This window comes from Phyllobates terribilis, unplaced genomic scaffold (genome assembly GCF_046119375.1).
Source record: "Phyllobates terribilis strain yellow unplaced genomic scaffold, ASM4611937v1 Scaffold_12__6_contigs__length_324123572, whole genome shotgun sequence".
NCBI classification, from domain to species: Eukaryota; Metazoa; Chordata; class Amphibia; order Anura; family Dendrobatidae; genus Phyllobates; species Phyllobates terribilis.
This window is the reverse complement of record NW_027362772.1, coordinates 32,177,350-32,192,722: the sequence shown is the minus strand read 5'-3', so window position 1 is coordinate 32,192,722 and position 15,373 is coordinate 32,177,350. Positions and strand designations below refer to the sequence as shown.

Sequence of the window (15,373 nt, the reverse complement as noted above, 5' to 3'; positions counted from 1 at the left end):
TCTGTCTGAACGTGTGTTCAGCGCTGCTGGTGGTGTGCTGACAGATAAGCGCACGCGGCTCTCCACTGATAATGTAGACAGACTCACGTTCATAAAGATGAACAAATCATGGATCCGAAACGACTTTACTACCCCTGTGTCATCCTGGGGAGAGTAAAAGCTTGATGATTGGTTAAAATCACCTCACCAACCGTTTTAAGCTTTCAAATTACTAATCATGTTTATCTGTGTCTTGGCTGGAAAATAATTTGGGCTTTGTAGCAGTGTGCAGCACTGATTCTATTAGGCTATCTATAATAAGCTCCACCAGATTTAAAAATTACTAATCATGTTTATCTGTATCTTGGCTGGAAAATAATTTGGGCTTTGTAGCAGTGTGCAGTACTGATTCTATTAGGCCATCTATACTAAGCTCCACCAGATTTAAAATTACTAATCATGTTTATCTGTACCTTGGCTGGAAAATAATTTGGGCTTTGTAGCAGTGTGCAGCACTGATTCTATTAGGCCATCTATACTAAGCTCCACCAGATTTAAAATTAATAATAATAATTAGCTGCATCTAGCCCGGAAAATAATTTTGGGGCTCCGAGATGCGCAAGACACATAAGTGCCTTCTTGGTGCACTACCTGCAACATGACCCTCATATTGTCAGAATTCAAAGTAATCCTGACTACTGGGTTGCCACACTCTTAGATCCCCCAAACTTTTCGATCAACCTTTTCATTTTAATAAAGACCAAAAAAATGGTCATTTTTGAAATTATAAGCATTAGCAGGTTATTAGAAACTGAAATCAAACAGTTTTCAACTCAAAACTTTATTCTAGATGATGTTACATTTTCACATAGGACCCCTTGTTCGAAAGAAGCTTCTGAACTCTCTCGTCCATTGAATTTGTCAGGTTTTGGATGGTTTCTGCTTCAATTGTTTTGCATGAGGACAGAATACCCTCCCAGAGCTGTTGCTTAGATGTGAACTGCCTCCCGTCATCATAGACACTCCTTTTGATGATGCTCCAGAGGTTCTGAAAGGGGTAGAGGTCAGGGGAGCATGGGGGTCACACCATAAGTTTGTCCCCTTTTATGCCCATATCAGCCAGAGATGCAGATGTTTTATGTGCAGCATGAGATGGTGCATTATCATGCATAAAAATGATCTTGCTGTGGAATACACGGTTCTTCTTCTTGAACCATGGCAGGAAGTGCTGTTTGAGAAACTCCACATACATTATGGAGTTCATCTTTACCCCTTCAGGGATCCTAAAGGGGCTGACAATCTCTCTCCCCATGATTCCAGCCCAAAACATTACTCCACCTCCTCCTTGTTGGCACTGTAGCCGTGTTTGCGTGGGGTGTCCATCAACCAGCCATCCTCCACTCCATCCATCTGGACCATCGAGCGTTGCACGGCACTCATCCGTGAACAAAACAGTTTGGAAATCAGTCTTCATGTAATGTTTGGCCCACTGGAGCCGTTTCTGCTTGTGTGAAGTGGATAGAGGAGGTCGACAGGATGGCGTATGCACAGCTGCAAACCTCTGAAGGACCCTGCATCTTGTTGTTCGGGGGACGTTGGAGGCACCAGCAGCTTCAAAAACTTGTCTGCTGCTATGACAAGGCTTTTTTGCCGCTGCTCTTTTAACCTGACGAAATTGCCTGTAGGAAAGAGTCCTCAATTTGCCCTTATCAGCACGCACATGTGTGTACTGTGAATCAGCTACATACTTCTTGATTTGCAAGACACTTCATCCTGATCATCGCACAATGTTGATTGTAGTCATGCCTTGACCTAAACACTCCACAATTTGTTGCTTCTCAGCACCGACACATCCTTTTTCTTTCCCATTTTGGCAGAAAATGTAGGCTGCTTAATAATGTGGGACAGCCTTCTTAAGTAGTCTTGCCTTTCATTCGACATACCTGCCAAACTAATAAGCACAGGTGTCTGCAATTGCTTACAGTGATATAAAGAGCCCTGACACACATCACCATCAATGAGTTTAACTGACAAACAAACAAATTCTTCCCTTATCACTCCTAAACACTTTTTGCATAATAATTTGGAACACAGTGTACATGTGCTTTTCCACAAAACACCAGTGGTTCACGTAGTGAATCTTACAGTTCTAACTTGCCAACCGTGGTCTGTATGGAGTTGTTCAATAAAGGGCCCAAAATTAAGATAACATAGATGGGAGAGGTCTCTATGAATAGGAATTCCTAAGTATTTGATACCCTGTGAGGGCCAGGCAAAGGGAAAGTTGGACTGGATGGAATCCTGTATGGATTTGGGGAGGGAGACATCGAGGGCCTCAGACTTCGCTGCATTGATTTTAAAATTTAACCATGTAACAAAGTGATCTATTTCAGCCATAACAGCATGGATGGATATATGTGATTGAGTGATATATACTAGGACATCATCAGCAAATAGAGAGCACTTGTACTCGGTGCCTCCCACCTCAATCCACCTAATATTGGGGTTATGGCGAATTGATGAGAGCAGGTGCTCCGTCACTAGGATGTATAAGAGAGGGGACAGAGGACATCCCTGACTTGTCCCATTGGTGATTGTGAAAGGTGATGAAAATGTTCTGATGCACCCCCTGGGCCTTGGGACACCCGGAGACGGACCCTTTTTGGTGGATGCTGGTGGTTGTAGTCTCCGTGGAGGTGACCCAGTTCCGTGGCTCAGGGCGGTCAAACCAGTGGCGGAACTATTTATGTGGTTTTGATGTTTAAATGTCCGACTACGCCACCCGTAGATTGTGGTCAGAGTGAACCGCCGCTGCAGGGCAGACCGCTGAGGCTGGTGTTGTGGGTGCAGCAGAGCGTAGCATAACTCCTCACGGGAGGAGTATAGCCTCAGGGCAGTGTATGCGGAGGATGGGGTTGATGGTGCAAGGCAGCAGCAGTAACGACACGGAGTCAGTGATGCAGTCCAGGGCCTTTACTCACAGTTCTTATTATCCAGATCACGTCTGCAGGTAACGGCTGCCCACGTCGTACTGTGCTCACCAGGTGAGGGGCTTAGACAACTCCCAGATAACTTTGGAGCGCTTCACAGGACCCCCTTTGTGTGTCCTTTGTCTGGCCTTTCTTACCAACCCTTCTGTCCGGCTGCCTCGGGCCTCCTCTTGGTAAACTTGGCGCCAGTTTCCCTGACCCTATGTGGTGCCTTCCTAGCGGGTGTAGTGAGGGGCTGCGCCACATAAAATGTCACAGCCTTCGGTTTCTAGCTGAGGTTCGTTTCTCCCCCTTTGGCCTGACCCCTCCACGCAGGTGGATTCGGGCGTGCGGTGGCGACTCGCCCGTCCGCACCCCTGGGATTCCTTCGTTCCTCGTTCCTGGAGCCTTCTCTGCTCCTCTTCCTTCCTTCTCCCTCTTCCAGGCCTGGGCCTCTGTTACTAGGCCCGCCTCCGGAGCAGAGCTCATGCAGAGCCCCTGCTCCCTGTCACTTCTGCTCAGACTTCTCTGCACTGAACTAAGATGGTGCCCACTTTTTATACTCCCTTCTCAATGCACCCAGTAACTGCTTCCTCCCTGCTCCTGCACTACAGGGTTCCCCTTCCTCAGTGTTCCCTCCCCCCACTTCAGGGAGGGACAGGGACTGTCGTGCCCATCTCAGGGGCATATTGGTCGCCCTGCCCCACGGCAATGTGGTGTAATGCATGCAGGTGTCGGGTCCTGATCCACACTCCATCCTTACCTGAGAGTGAGATATCACACCTCTGGGTGAGGTGCAATACCTCTGTAGCAACCGTGCCCTCAGGGTGCTACAGTTCCATTTATCTTCAGCCTAGGTGACGTATTGCGATACAGGGCCGTGATTTTGGCTATTAAAGGGTCCCCTTGACCCCTACCCCAAGCTTTTTAAGAGAATCATATATGGCGTGCCTGGAGACTCTATGGAATGCTTTCTCAGCATCCAACGAAAGTATCTAATTACAAATTTTTAACTGCATCTAGCCCAGGAAATACTTTGTGCCTAGTAGCAGTGTCTGCTAGTCAGCGGATTATCCCGGCTGTTAAGCAAGCTACACCACCTGTAGTTTGGACACTTAATTTTTTCAAAGGAAATGCTTCGGGACCACGGGATACTCAGTGAAGAGCATCAGGAGGCACCCAAGGCATAGGGGCTGGGACTGGCAGTAGGATGCCTTGCGGTGGACAGCCGAGCTCGATCCTTATAAAAGCTTTTTAACTGCAGCAGCTTTAGTGGACGCTACTGAAGCTGGAATTACGCGGCTGCTGGCATGAGACTTGCCCTCCAATAGATCCTTGTAAATGGATTTAAAGTGTATTCATTCAAATTAGAGAGACAATTTAAATTAAAAAGCTTAGAGCTGCCTCCACCACAGGGGGGCTCGCTCGACCCACCAGCGGACAGGCACCAGTATTGGGAGAGGGGGGCTGGCCGTCAGGGTTCACCGAGGCTCTGGCACAAACCCGGCGACACGGAGGTGGCACGGGCAGGAGTGGACTGGCCGTGTCGGCTTCTCACTTTTTGGACTTTAGAAGGGCATGACATGCCTATATCTGTGTCTCCCCCTCCTTTTACTCCTCCACCTCTTTTCTTTTCGCATGACTATATGTACTTGTCACTTTTCCATGTGTTAGTTGTGTCTTCTGAGCAGTTTGTCAGGTTTTGGACACCTTTGAAGGTGTTTTCTATGTGTTTCTATGTGTTTTTGTTTGCCTGCCATTGGTTTTAACGGTGTTCGAAGGTGTTCGACGAACAGTTCGACGCACAGTTCGGCGAACACACTGGTGTTCGACGAACCGAACTCGAACACTACGGGGGTGGCTCAAAACTAATAGTGACTCGTGGTGACCGAACCCTGGACCAACGCAAGAAGTATAAGAGCCGTATCATGTGTGACCTGAGGACCAAGGAAAACACTCTTTAGGGCATTAAGAAAGAGACCCGCATTAGCCACTACCGTTTCATTGCTGCCACAGAGGAGTAGCCCACTACAGAGCCCTGTGGGAGAGTAACAAGATAACATAACCCACTTTGGCCCTTTCGGAGGGGAACCGTGCCTCCATTAACTCCATAGGTTAATGAAACCTCAACAGAATCAGCTGTCACCAGAAATTTTTTCTGGGAGAGCAAAATGGGGTAATGGAGCAATTGCAGCTTCCGCAGCATTTGCCGTGCCGAGTTAACCAGATTGCCTGCTTGAGAAGCCGCCTGGGTAGCTACTGCAGTGATATCAGCTACCGGGTCAGCTTGTTCCAGAGTCCTAAATCTGGCCTCAAGTTCCTATATATAGCGCTGCAGTTGCTGGTTGTCAGCCTTGTTCGGCAAGACCCTGGCGCTCTGATACTGTTAAGGGGACGGTTGCAAACAACTTTATTAAATAATGGAAAGCAACCGAACCCGGGGTCCGCGATGCAGCTTGGTGGACTGCGGCTGAACACCTTCCGGGTGAGAAGGTAAAACAACCAACTTAAATAACAATTCCCTCCATGTTACAGCACACCGGAACGGGAATAGGGATTCGCACTATCTCCGTTAACAGCATGAGAGATGTGTGATAAATAATGTATCTGTAGTCCTGTTGCAGCACAGGGACTACACAGTTGGCGCTAGGATGCGTGTTTGACTCACGCCGGCAAATAAGTGCTCCCAGCCGGCGTGCTACAGGACTGAGGAGTATCTCTCCATGTGGCTTACAGGCGGTACCGGGAATAGGGGTGTAAGGCGACCACTTTGTCGGAGCCAGACTGTGAGATGAAGCTACCTGCCTATTTCATCTAAGTCTGCCTATTTCCACTAGACCTGCCTGCCAGAAACTAAAGCACACGTAGAGACCAAGAGTCCACACAACACCATCACAGCTCAATGATCAGAGCACGCCGCCATGTTTGTGGGCGGGCTTTTTAAAAATTAAGCCCTGCCCACTGTCGCACCATTGGTGACATCACCTGCGACCAATCAGGCGGTGCCAGGTCACTGGATCAGCTGACTCCCAAACCACCAATCACGGTCCGCCATGTCACGGGCATGCTCAGTACAGAAAATCCTGGACTAGGAACAAAAAAACAAGAGACAACCTGTACATCTCGTGGACCAGCTAGGCTTTGGGACTTATGACAATGCTGTGCAGCATCAGCCCTGGCTGGACCAGAATGGGAGACCACAGAAGGTTCTGGATCTATTTCAAATCCAGCAAATGCCTAACAGAAACTGGACTGGATCTTTATCTATTGAATGGACTGTTGGGGCTACATCCAAAGATGTAGGATTTAAGTCTAAAAAGGACTGCATCATCTGAATAATGTCTAAATTTTTTGTATCAATTGAAACCCTCTTGTTATTTTCAGACCTATTTTTCTCTACCATAGATTTCATAACTCCCATTTTTGGGTTTCTCAAGCAATAATTCATCATTGAATGTTAATATTAACTTTCAACCTCTAAATGAGACAGATAAGCAACAAATGTTAAAACTTTTCTCAGATTATGAAAACAAGAGCAAGATTGAGATTACAAATCATGTGGACACCCTTTTCTAAGACGTTATATAGCTAAAAATATTGTACCCAGAGGTCTGAGGTTATCACAAAAATCCTCTTTTCCACAAGACCTAGCATTTACCAAAGAATGGGATGACTATTCGCTGAATTGTTCCTTTGGTATGATGAATCTTCTCATCACCAAGAGAACTCTTCTAGCGCAACAGGCCCTAGAGGAACTTAAATCTCTCAGAAGGAAGCTTGATTCATTTGTTCCCTTTGTAGAGTTTAATGAGAAGGATGCAAATCTCAAAATCAGACTAATTAAATTTGAAGAGGAGATTATAAGGAAAAAAGCAGCAAAATTACTATGGGATAGGATGGATATATGTGCAATAGATGCAATTGCTGGTTCCTTTGTTCCATCCCGACAGGATCCAGCTATTATCTCTGAGGGATCGAAATCTGATCCTATTCTAATTCCAAATCCTCCGTCTACCACACCCGATTCCCCTGACAAAAGAGAAGTTTGTCTTTAAAATTTCATAAATCTATTAAACAAAAGAATTTTTATGAACAGCACAAGAAAACTTTAACAACTGTTTCTACAAAAATGGGAGTTAAGAAATCTATGGTAGATAAAAATAGGTCAGAAAATAACAAGAGGGTTCCAATTGATACAAAAAATGTAGACACTATTCAGACGATGCAGTCTTGTTTGGACTTAAATCCTACATCTTTGGATATAGCCCCAATAGTCCATTCCATAGATAAAGATCCAGTCCAGTTTCCATCAGATCTTGAAATCAACTTCTCATCCACAGCCATATCTACACAAATGGAGGTACATGTTGACCGCAAGAATTTATCCTTGTTGACAGTGCACAACTATACACTTTCTCAAACTGATCTCCATCCAATCAACGGTGACCTTTCGTTTGAATCACTGGTTGTGGATGAGATCTGCACTTCTCTGATTAAGGAATCTAATACCACCAACATCACTCATCCTGTAGTTCCTTTATTTGCTTTTCAAAATGTGTCTTCAACAATTGACTTAACCCCATCTGTACAAGAATCATCAACTAGAGCCCATTTTTCGATTTCTCTGAGTGAGAAAAATGCTACTTATATTCAGAATCCCAATATGAGGGATTTTAAAATCACACAGTTTTTTCGGGTTGCCCCCGGTCGTCACCCAAAGAGAATAAGAGAAAACGGCATTGTAGAGGGAGAGGACGAACCCACTGCAAACCCAGTACCTCTACTGGATATATCCCAAAAAAGGAGGACAAAGGCAGATTAGAACACAATAGTTTGAATGGGAATTTAGGAATTTTTAATTTGTCGGAAAATATTTTAACCGATGATGAGATCCGATTACTTGAACGAGGTCTGCCCTTCTGCCCTAATTCTCCTACTAATGTGTTTTCTTTATATCTTGATCTCAATGATTTTTTTTAAAAACTACCTATACAATGACATTTTTTATTAGAAGAAAGGAGAGGAAAAACTATAATTCCACCTCCACAAAGCCCCTACCTGGTCACCAATCTAGAGACTGAACCGATGCATGTAGATGTGCATTGACATTCGAGTAAATTCTACCAACTGCATCATAAAAGTTCCCATATTGAAACATTTCAACAACTTATTTAATCCTTTAAACATCAAAAAACTAGGGATAATCTGAGTCCCGGTGAGAGACGAGCCGTCATGTCACTTAGAGACAACAAAATTCTGATTATCAAGAAAGCAGACAAAGAGGGTAGCGTAGTACTCATGAATAGAGGCTGGTATATTGGGGAGGGAAAGAGAATTCTGGATGATCATGACTACTATGAAATGCTATCTCAGGACCCATCGGTTTCTATATTTTTGAAATGTAAGAAGCATATTAGGACCGCACATGCAAAGGGTCTTCTAAACAAAAGGGAGAAATTTTTTTTGGATATAACTACATTCAGGGTTCCTTTTTTCTATTTCCTCCCCAAGATACTCAAAAACCCCATCAATCCCCCGGGCCGCCCAATCATTTCGGGAATTGGTTCCATCACCAGTAACCTTTCCCATTATGTCGACCTTTATCTTCAAAAATATGTTCTTAAGCTTGATTCCTACCTGAGAGACTCTTCCCAACTAATTAAACTTTTGAGAAACCTCCCCTATGAATGATTGCCTCATCTTGACCCTTGACGTTAGTGCTCTTTATAGCAATATATCCCAAGACTTGGGGTTGCAAGCAATCGATCAATTCTTGTTGATGGACACTAATATTCCAGTTGAGCAAAGGAATTTCCTTAAAACATCTATTATGTTTATATTAAATAATAATGTATTCACATTTGAAGGGGTGGTTTACCGTCAGACAAAGGGCTGCGCGATGGGGACGAGGTTCGCCCCAGTTATGCAAATTTGTTTATGGGGGTTTTTGAGTCCATCTTCATCGCGCAGTCCCCCCTGGCGGCCCACCTTGTGGTGTTTTATCGCCGCTTCAAAGACGACTTATTTTTCTTGTGGAGGGGAACTAGCGAGAGTGCATTGAAATTCGTTGAGGAACTCAACGACAATCCATGGGGTCTATCATTTACAGCGACCTTTTCTGAAACCGCCTTACGGTTTTTGGATCTTATGGTGCAGTTTGATCTAATAGGAAGATTGTTCACATCAACTTTTTTTAAACCTGTGGATGTTAACAGTAATTTCAGGTTCGATAGTGGACATCTCCCGAAATAGATCACCAATATCCCTTATGGACAATATTGGAGGGTCCGAAAAAACTGCACCAGAGATTCTGAATTTTTAGTGGAATCTAAAATATTGAAAAAATGATTTCTACAGAAAGGCTACCCCAAGAAGTTATTGATGGATGCTTTCTCCAGAACCAAAAAACCCTAACACAGGATATGTGTCTTGATAGGATTGAGTCATACACCGATAAAAATAAGAGTAGAAATAAATTAGCCTCAGATTTGATTAGATGGAGCATGTTCACCACATTTAGTTAATCTAGGGTTACCATCCATAATATTTTGGATAAATTCTGGTTTATCTTGAAGGGTCACCCCATTTTAGTACCCTTTATACCTAACAAGCCGAGCATCATTTATAGGAAGAACAGAAATTTGTGAAACTTAATAGCACCAAGTAATACATCCCTGAAATCTAGAATACAACCCTCACAAGAGGGCCTCTGTTCGGGGTATCTTCCATGTAATATGCCTAAATGTTTATGTTGTAGAGTCATTCAAAATGGTAATCAAAAGAATTTTTCATCATTTACCACAGGAAAAAAATTCTCTATCAAACACAATGTGAATTGTCAGTCGACACATGTGATCTATTTACTTGAGTGCACTTGCAACCTCCAGTATGTGGGTCAAACGATACAAACTATGCACACACGTCTAAATAAACATAGATGTAACATTCGGATAGGTTATCAATTACATAGCGTATCCAAACATTTTTGCATTGTTCATCAAAAAGATCCAGGAGATATGAAGCTTACTATTATAGACCACATACCTGATACTGTCCCCAACCGACTAGTGAGTTTGATTAATAAAGAAAGTTTTTGGATCTTCAAGCTGGGCACGTTGGCCCCTGAGGGTCTGAATTTGGCCCTTGAAAATGTAACCAGCTCTTAAGGTCATTTCCTTCTCCTTTCTAATGGAATTATTATTGCTATGTTTTAAATGTGTTTTTTTTTCTCTTTTTTTATGATGCAGTTTTGAATAACTGTTTTTTTAACATGTATCACTTCATTCTATATCTTACTTAATATGTTTCGATTTTTTGATTTATGTGTAGGTGATTTCTATGAAATTGATGTAGGCACTACAGATGTATTTTTGTATAACTGTTTATCAACATGTATTGCCATATTCTATACCTTATCCAATGTGTTTTTGATACTTTGTATTCATGTGAAGGTGGCTTATGTGAAACCAATGTGGACACTTCGCACTAGCACATGAAGGGTTTCCTTTGTGGACCCAGGTTAACTAATTAGTATCAACCAATCACTGTGAATCTTTGTCTATATATATTTTATGCTTGTGCTCATACCCTTGTAGCACCTGAGGAAGATAGTTTACTATCAAAATGCATTGTGGAAAGGGCACATTAAATTTATTTTTTAGCCCTAAAACATTTTTCACCTCTAGTGTTCATTCTTTTAGTGCCCTATAGACCGCTTTTTTATTTTATTTAATTTGGGCCACTTTCAGTCCCCCTTTGGGGGTTAGCGGCAGGAGCAGCTTCTAGTTAATCATTCTTAAATCCCCCCACTGTAAAATTCCCCTTTGGCTGCTTAACTCAGGACCTGCGCTTGGGGGCTGCACTCTCCTAACTTTCAGGACCTGCGGTGATGCACATCTGATCCTGAGTCATGTGATTTGTGGGTGGACACGTGGCGTCCAATTTTGGAACCTGGAAGCGGTGAGCACGAGCGGCGGTCTGCAGCTCACTGCACGTCGTGTGCCAAGCTACCTGTACCTTGCTACCTGTACCTTGCGGTGGGACGTGCCTGCTCCTTCCATCCTCACACTAACACCGAAGTTGTGCAGGGGTGCACCACTCCAATAGGTGAGTGGCCTTTTGGCTGCTTCACTTACATCTACCTATCAGGTCCTTCACATAGCACGCGTTTTCTCCCTTTCTCTTCCAGAAATGAATGGGTGACCATTAAATATATGATTGTGATTAGTCTGCCAAAGTGGGAACACCCCATTTAATGATTCTCTTCTTTGTTTCAAAGAGGGAGAGCTTAAGATTTAGAACATTCCTCAATGGCATTAAAATGACTTAACAGGACTTATATAAACAGATTCTCATGATGAGGGAAATGGCTAGGGAACAAAGAAAGCGCAGTAGGGTGTTATCCAGATTAACGATCAGAGGTAGTTCTGCTCACCTGATTCGGTTGTGTGAGACTCAACTTTCAAGAAGCATCAAATATGGTTCCATCTGCTGCTTCCCTTCAGGTTGGTAAATCAAACATGATATTATGAATAGTAGAGAAACAGCAGGTGATCTGTGCTGGTGTACATCATATCAAGTAATCAGAAGCAAAAGAAAATATCGATAGTGAGATTGACACTGCAGTTTATTCTTTACACGTTTCGCAGTATTACAACTTCTTCAGGAGAACCAGAAAGATTTTTGTGGTTCTCCAGAAGAAGAAGTTGTAATGCTCCGAAACGCATAGAAGATAAACTGCTTTGATTAGATATACATCAGGAACACAGATCACCCTCTATTTCTCTACTACTTTTAACTACTCATGATAACATGACCCTTCTCTGGCTACAGATATCATTGGAGCCACATAGCTGAAACTTGAGGCAAATATTCCAGCTATTTTTTTTGTCACCATTTTTATGGGGCAAATCATTAGACAGGGCATCATCAAACAGATTTCGTAAGCTGATCATTTAAACTGATACAACTCAAGATTTAAGTCGGAATGCATCATCCAACTTGAAATGTAATTTCTGCTGTTTTTGACATCCATGTACAGACCAAAAGTTGGGTCACACCTTCTCATTTAAAGATTTTTCTGTATTTTCATGACTTTGAAAATTGTACATTCACGCTGAAGGCATCAAAACTATGAATTAACACATGTGGAATTATATACTTAACAAAAAAGTGTGAAACAACTGAAAATATGTCTTATATTCTAGGTTCTTCAAAGTAGCCACCTTTTGCTTTGATGACTGCTTTGCACACTCTTGCATTCTCTTGATGAGCTACAAGAGGTAGTCACCGGAAATGGTCTTCTAACAATCTTGAAGGAGTTCCCAGAGATGCTTAGCACTTGTTGGCCCTTTTGCATTCACTTTGCATTCCAGCTCACCCCAAACCATCTCGATTGGGTTCAGGTCTGGTGACTGTGGAGGCCAGGTCATCTGGCATAGCACCCCATCACTCTCATTCTTGATCAAATAGCCCTTACACAGCCTGGAGATGTGTTTGGGGTTATTGTCCTGTTGAAAAATAAATGATGGTCCAACTAAACGCAAACCGGATGGAATAGCATGCCGCTGCAAGATGCTGTGGTAGACATGCTGATTCAGTAAGCCTTCAATTTTGAATAAATCCCCAACAGTTATTTCACCAAGAAGGCCTGCTGCACAAAGTCTCCTCTTATCAGTTGTTGAAGAGATGTGTCTGCTGCTAGAACTCTGTGTGGCATTGACCTGGTCTATAATCTGAGCTGCTGTTAACCTGCGATTTCTGAGGCTGGTGACTCGGATAAACTTATCCTCTGAAGCAGAGGTGACTCTTGGTCTTTCTGTCCTGCAGCGGTCCTCATGTGACCCAGTTTCTTTGTAGCACTTGATAGTTTTTGCAACTGCACTTGGGGACACTTTCAAAGTTTTCCCAATTTTTCGGACTGACTGACCTTCATTTCTTAAGTAATGATGGCCACTCGTTTTTCTTTACTTAGCTTCATTTTTCTTGCCATAATACAAATTCTAACAGTCTATTCAGTAGGACTATCAGCTGTGTATCCACCTGACTTCTGCACAACACAACTGATGGTCTCAACCCCATTTATAAGTCAAGAAATCCCACTTATTAAACCTGACAGGGCACACCTGTGAAGTGAGAACCATTTCCGGTGACTACCTCTTGAAGCTCATCATAAGAATGCCAAGAGTGTGCAAAGCAGTCATCAAAGCAAAAGGTGGCTACTTTGAAGAACCTAGAATATAAGACATATTTTCAGTTGTTTCATACTTTTTTGTTAAGTATACAATTCCACCTGTGTTAATTCATAGTTTTGATGCCTTCAGTGTGAATGTACAATTTTCATAGTCATGAAAATACAGAAAAATCTTTAAATGAGAAGGTGTGTCCAAACTTTTGGTCTGTACTGTACGTCTACATATGAATTGTTTACCACCAACAAAAAAATTGCCAACAACGCAATAACCAGCAAAAAAGTTACATATTTAATCCATTGTTTTCTTATTTTTCAGGTGACGCAGCCATCAACTGAAGTTGAATATTCCGTTATTTCCCATAGACAGCAAAACCAGGCTGGACAAAACTATTCTAGAGCCAGTCATGATGATGATGTGGAATATGCAACTTTGAAAAAGTAAAGAGTTTTGTTTGTTAGGAGAACAAACATGGGATCTCCATCCACTGGCCAGCGAGAAGACTTGTTAAAAAACTTGTTTTTGTCCTTGAAGGGTCCAGGAAAACCATGCACTAATTGACAGCAAACTGATTTCAATGAGGAGTTTGTAATGCTTCATTTCCTTCTGTGATTGTGCTGCAGGGATATTACATAATCAGCTTATTTTTTGATTAACTCTTGTGTCAAGAAGAAGAGTTTGATGTATCGCCGTCCCATTATTGCTAAATTCTTCAATGTTCTATGTTCTGTTTAGTGAATTCACCATGGTCGTATGTGCTTTTTATTTTATTTTATGTATTAGTGTACATTTTATATTGTAGAATATGTTATATTCATATGGGAGTCATAAGACTTTCTATTCAATTTATCAAATAAATCAATAGGAATGATAATATTTTAAAATTTATTCCTATAAATGTTAAAGGTTAGAGGGAATTTTTTTCATATATTTTTGTGAACAATAACTAATTAAAGGGAATATGTCAGCAGGTTTTTGTTATGTAATCTGACAGCTGATTCTAGTAATGTATTACATAGTTTATTGGGTGCAACAGTTGTGATTGAATCACAGTTTTCTCTGCTGCAGATTTAGAAGAGCTCAAAATGCTGAGCTTGGTAAAACCCCACCCTCAACACTGATTGGCAGCTTCCTGTGTATAACCCCACCCACACCACTGATTGGCAGCTAGCTGTATATAACCCTGCCCACACCACTGATTGGCAGCTTTCTGTGTTCACTGTATACTGACAGAAAGCTGTTATTCAGCGTTTGAGGACATGGTTGGACCATGAGGCACGAGACATCCAGTCCTGCAGTGATAATCTCCTGCTGTTAAAACACTGATTGTATTGAAACAGTAACACACAGCTTAGTAAGTGACACATCCCTGGAATCAGGGTCTCCTCCCCTAAATCATGCTGCTTTCAGATTGCATACCAAACATCTGCTTACAGATTCATTTTAATTGCTAAAAATTTCAAGAAAAATGTGGATACCAATGGTTTTATTTTCAAATTCAGACATCATTTTCCAACATGATTGTCTAGTGTTCTTAAAGGGCAATTCACTAGAAAAATCACACCCATATAATTGATTACTTTATTTAGACCAATTTTTTAAATGAGAAACTAAGCGGGAGCAGCGATTATTCCACTTCCTTAGAAAAGGTGATGGAGGAGGATAAATGCCTGTCCTGACGGGATTTAATCAGCAAAATCAGTACATCAGATATGCCATTAACTATTAAAGTTTAAATAAGTTTAATTGTTAGTAGTGATGAAGGAGTCCTCGGTACTCAAATTGAGAAGGTCAGAAATGCTCGGACGGGCTCGATTTGAGTAACGAGTATAATGGAAGTCAATGGGAAACTCAAGCATTTTTCTTGAATTCCCTAACCTAGGGTCTGGGGGGAAGGAAAATCACTGAAATGGATGGAAACAGCGCTTAAATGGAATAGGAACGGCATGAGAAAGACCCCTGGAAGCATTTCTGACTCCCAGGTTACTGCTGGGAACAATGTTGTCAGAGTATTACGCCACTTTTACAGACAGAAAATAAAACATACAAAACAGAGGATAAAATGGATTTTATAGGAAATGTAAGGAAAAATTCTTTCCTGTTTAATGACTTGTATATAAGGTAAAATTAAATTTTTAGAGGGTCATCAGGCAGCTCTCGCTCAAAATCTTTAGAGACTAAACATGGCCCCTCGCTAAAAACCTTTGGAGAGTGAACAGGAGAAAATGAAAGGAT

The 15,373-nt window shown here is 42.2% G+C and overlaps 1 protein-coding gene across 1 annotated transcript in view; it reads left to right on the top strand.

Annotated features, from left to right (window-relative positions):
* The window catches only part of LOC141172988 (B-cell receptor CD22-like), a 71,407-nt gene extending 56,034 nt beyond the window's left edge, over window positions 1-15,373 (top strand). Inside the window, exon 10 of the mRNA XM_073657600.1 lies at window positions 13,457-15,373. Coding sequence (XP_073513701.1) covers window positions 13,457-13,582 — 126 coding nt within the window. The 3' untranslated portion in view covers window positions 13,583-15,373. The remainder of the gene's footprint in view (window positions 1-13,456) is intronic.